Source organism: Grammomys surdaster, unplaced genomic scaffold (assembly GCF_004785775.1).
Source record: "Grammomys surdaster isolate TR1022 unplaced genomic scaffold, NIH_TR_1.0 125672, whole genome shotgun sequence".
Lineage (NCBI taxonomy): Eukaryota > Metazoa > Chordata > Mammalia > Rodentia > Muridae > Grammomys > Grammomys surdaster.
In genome coordinates, this window is record NW_021620509.1 from 1,044,569 (window position 1) to 1,048,638 (window position 4,070).

General features: G+C 51.7%; 1 protein-coding gene across 1 annotated transcript; it reads right to left on the minus strand.

The window, feature by feature from the left end:
- Positions 1-457: 457 nt before the first annotated feature.
- Positions 458-3,774, minus strand: Fam32a (family with sequence similarity 32 member A). The gene is made up of 4 exons (XM_028787762.1): positions 3,650-3,774; positions 3,428-3,569; positions 1,494-1,547; positions 458-1,295 (listed from the first exon to the last, which is right to left on the minus strand). The coding sequence occupies exons 1-4, from the start codon at positions 3,721-3,723 to the stop codon at positions 1,227-1,229; spliced, it is 339 nt and encodes a 112-aa protein (XP_028643595.1). The 5' UTR covers positions 3,724-3,774; the 3' UTR covers positions 458-1,226.
- Between the last annotated feature and the right edge of the window lie 296 nt (positions 3,775-4,070).

A 4,070-nucleotide genomic window follows, 5' to 3' on the forward strand; every position in this document is an offset into this window, starting at 1 on the left:
ACAAAAATCACTGTGCTCCCCATTCCCCAAATCTGGAAAGATCCCCAAATCCAAAATGGTCCTAAACACGTGAGACAAGGTATGCACACACCATCTCCCTCAGGTGTGAACACAGGTGGAATAAATGTGCCATCTCGACTGTGACAGCTCAGTGGGTAAAGTCACGTGCAGCCAAGCTCACAGCCTGAGTTGGATCTGATCCCAGGATCCACATGGTGGAAGGAGTCAGTCCTTCAAGTTCTCCTCTCATGTGCACATGCACACGTGCAGGAATCCAACGCACTTTATAATATGCACATGTATATATACACACATACACCTTTAAAATACAAAAGCATCTCATTTTTCCCACACTGAACTGGTTTTTCACTGTGCATTCTTCATTCTTCAGGGACACAGGCAGAATGGAAAGGTGTCCCTGTGATGGACAGCCGGTACAGATGACATTCACACGACATGAGTGGTATTTGCTTTATTCCATACATGTCAGCTCCACTGATCTGTTATTCTTTCAGTATCCATGGCAACAGAAGCTGCATCTCTCAAGAGTGTGTGCAGAAACCCAAGTGGTCCACCTAGACCCTCAGACGCCACAGCTCTGCAGCATCTGCACCGCTACACCATGTCTGCTGGCACTTTGCCCTGGCCCCGTCTGGCATTTGGTGTCCTTAGACTAGGAATGCCAACCAGGCTTATGCCACATGCCACACACTTAGAAACCAGGTGCCATCATTGAGAACTGAGATTAGCAACATCTGCCGTGGCAGTCCACTGGGTGAACGGTGGGACAGGCTATGTGATGGGAACCCATGTCCTGTGTCCTGCTCTTGCTTCATATGTGGCCTTGCAGATGCAGATGCAATCTGATGTCCAGGTGGCCCAAAATGGAGCAGCACTGTGGGAATCTCTGTGGCGGTCCACAAGGAGCTTCCTGTCCTAGCATTGTGGTGTAAGTGAAGACAGACGACACAATGGGGATGGGAAAGGGACCATCCTTCCATGGCCTTCACCCAGAAATTACCTCAGCATGTCAATCCACATTGTTGTTGTCCAACCAGGAAAGAGAACTACCCAAAAACCAAAACCCAGTGAAAGGACACCCTGACTTTAATCAAGTCTCAGAAAGCCCGGTCTCAGCAGATGCACCAGCCAGGTGTAAAACATTCTAGAGAACACGAAGGAAAGCACAGTCAGCCTGGCCGTCTGCCTTTTGCACCAGGGGCAGGTTACTTGGTCCAGCTGACTTTGGGGATGTCATAGTGCTCGGTGAGTGTGTCCAGGTGCCGGTTGAAGTCCTGTGGAAGACAGGCCACACCAGCGTGAAGCAGATGGGCAGTACCCCACCTGCACCAGCCCATCCCACACACTCCACCACAGGTCTCACAGCACCCCAAAACAAGCCATGCCTAAGGGCGGGCTCCAACAGTCCAGGCTGCACTGTCTGGGCTCTGGCTCCCTCCACGGCTCAGCCTGCCGACAGGCACAGGGCTCACCTCCACTCTCTGTTTGTGGGTTTTTGATGCCTTCTTCAGGATTCTTTCCATTTGCTGGAGAGAGAAGAGACCAGAGTGAGTCCCCATGACTGACACAGCCCTGGCTGGAGCTGCACAGATAGGAGTTGGGAGCCATAGACCATTGGTGCCCAAAGCAGCTGCCCTATTTGGGAGCGACCCTGCTTAGTGCCTACAACCCCAGTGTTCCTCATGGGCAGATCCTGCCAGAAGCTGGGAATCGGCTTTGAGCTGCCTGGAGCCACAGTGAAAGCCTGGAAGGAAAACATGTCCCACACAAGCACACTCCTTTCTGGAGTAAGAAACTCCAGGGAGGAAGAGCTGGGGGGACAGAAGCTGAATCAATGGTCAGTGTTCTAGCTTTCATTTCTGTTCCCATGGTAAAATACTCAGGCAGAAAAGCAACTAGAGAGAGAAAGGCTATCTGGCTTCAGTCCAAAAAGAGGAAAAGTGAAGGCAGAGTTAAGGGCCACGACTCGGTCAAGAGCAGAGACACATGGCAGTGAGCATGTCTCGCGCTCAGTTCTCTGCTCTTACACAGTTCAAAACCTAAGCCCTGGGGGCTAAAGATCTCCAGCTCAGTTCAGAGCCAGCACCAAACGCTGCCTCACAATGTTCTGTAACTACACCCTTCCACACCTACTACATCCTATGGGAATGTCACCATGCTCAGTGAGTGTGTTTGGGTATCCATTGAAGTCCTGTAGAAGACAGGCCACACCAGTGAACCAGGTCAGCAGTATCCCCATCTCTACCCAGCCTGTCTCACATACTTCACCAGAGGTCTCACAGCACCACAAAGGAGCCTGAGGAGGCACCATGCCTGAGAGTGTGCTCCAACAGCCCAAGCTACACTGCCCCTGGCTCCCCCTTTGGCAGCATAGCACACGCAGACACACTCACACACATAAATAAAACTCCCAAAGTCCTCCACCCAGGGCTGGAGAGATGGCTCAGAGGTTAAGAGCACTTACTGCTCTTCCAGAAGTCCTGAGTTCAATTCCCAGCCTACTTGGTGGCTCACAACCATCTATAATAAGGCCTGGTGCCTTCTTCTGGCTTGCAGGCATACAAGCAGGCAGAACACTGCATACATAATAAAGTCTTCCACTTAAGGGACCAGAGCTGCCAATGACAGCAGAAAGGGGTAGCAGATCCTAGGAGATTCTAGCTTGTGTCAAGTTATCAATTAGGGTGTCCAGGAGGGCCCACAAGACCATAGCCTGTGTCGTTATTCAACTGCAGAGACGGGGGGGGGGGGGGAAGTGACTCCACTAAGTACAGGGTAGACCAGACCAGAGAACACTATTGGCTGGGAGAGACAGCAAAGTGACCAGAACCTGCAGATTACCCACATCTCAGAAACCCTGTGGGAATTCCAATACATAATTGATGCCCTTCATTAGATGGAGATGGTGCCTGCCAGGGTTTGATCAGCAGAGTTATCGCATTATAACACGGCACCCCAGAAGTTCAAGTCTACAAAAGATAGTGCCAGGACAACCAAGGCTACACAAAGAAACCTGTCTCGAAAAACCAAAGCAAACTAAATAAACGAGGAACCAAAATAACTAGTATGGCCTTGTGGGCTACGCCAGCCACTCCAGGATCTCGGAAGCTGAGGCAGGAGTTCAGGGCCAACTGCAAGGTACATACAGAGTTCCACAAGAGCCTGAGCTCCATCCAAAACACACACACCACCTTCAAGTAACAAAATACATCTGAAGCTACGAAAGCGAGTTGTCATGGAAACAGACTTTGTGGTAACTTAAGAACTTGGCCATTATTAACAGCTGATGATACCCGTCTGTCATCCCAGTGCATAGGAAGATTAACTTAGGCAGGGCTACCAAAAGTTGGGAGAAGGCCTGGGCTACAAGGGCAGTCGGAGTCAGCCTGCTCTGCCTCTGCCTCACCCGCTTCTCCTGCATCTTTTCGAAGGCCGCCTGAGCCGGCGTGCGCTTGTCCAGGCAGCGCCTCTTCTCCTCCTCGCTCTTCTTGCTCGTCCCCATGGCCTCCAGCATCTTGGCCTTGTCTTTGTCCTTCTTCTTCTTCTTCCTGAGGGAGAGGGGGCCGGTAAGCGAGGCCGGAGCCCGGGGATGGCCCTCAGGGACAGACCGCGGGCTCCCGGGCCTCACCGCTTCGTTACACCGAGTTCCGACACGCCTTTCAGCTTCAGGGGGCCCTTCTGGACCTGCTCGTACGCCTCCATAGCGCTCGCAAGCCGTGCTCCGGGAACTCCGCCACACTTCCTGTTTGCAAACAGAACTTCCGGCCGAAGCCCTCCTCACCTCCTTCTGATTGGTCAGCTAAGACGCACGCGTATTCAGGATACACTTCCGGTCTTAGGGACCGTGGCAACTCTGCAGCAACATAGCCCGCCTAAAGCCATACTTTGTGTTTGGATTTATGGGCATCTGCTTTTGCTTTGTGGCGTTATTTAGTTAATCACTTTTGTCCAATTTAGAAAATTACATTTACCCAGGACTCCAGAGACAGAGGCAGGAAGATCTCTGGATTCGAGGCCAGCGAATACATAGTGATTCAGGACAACCAGCA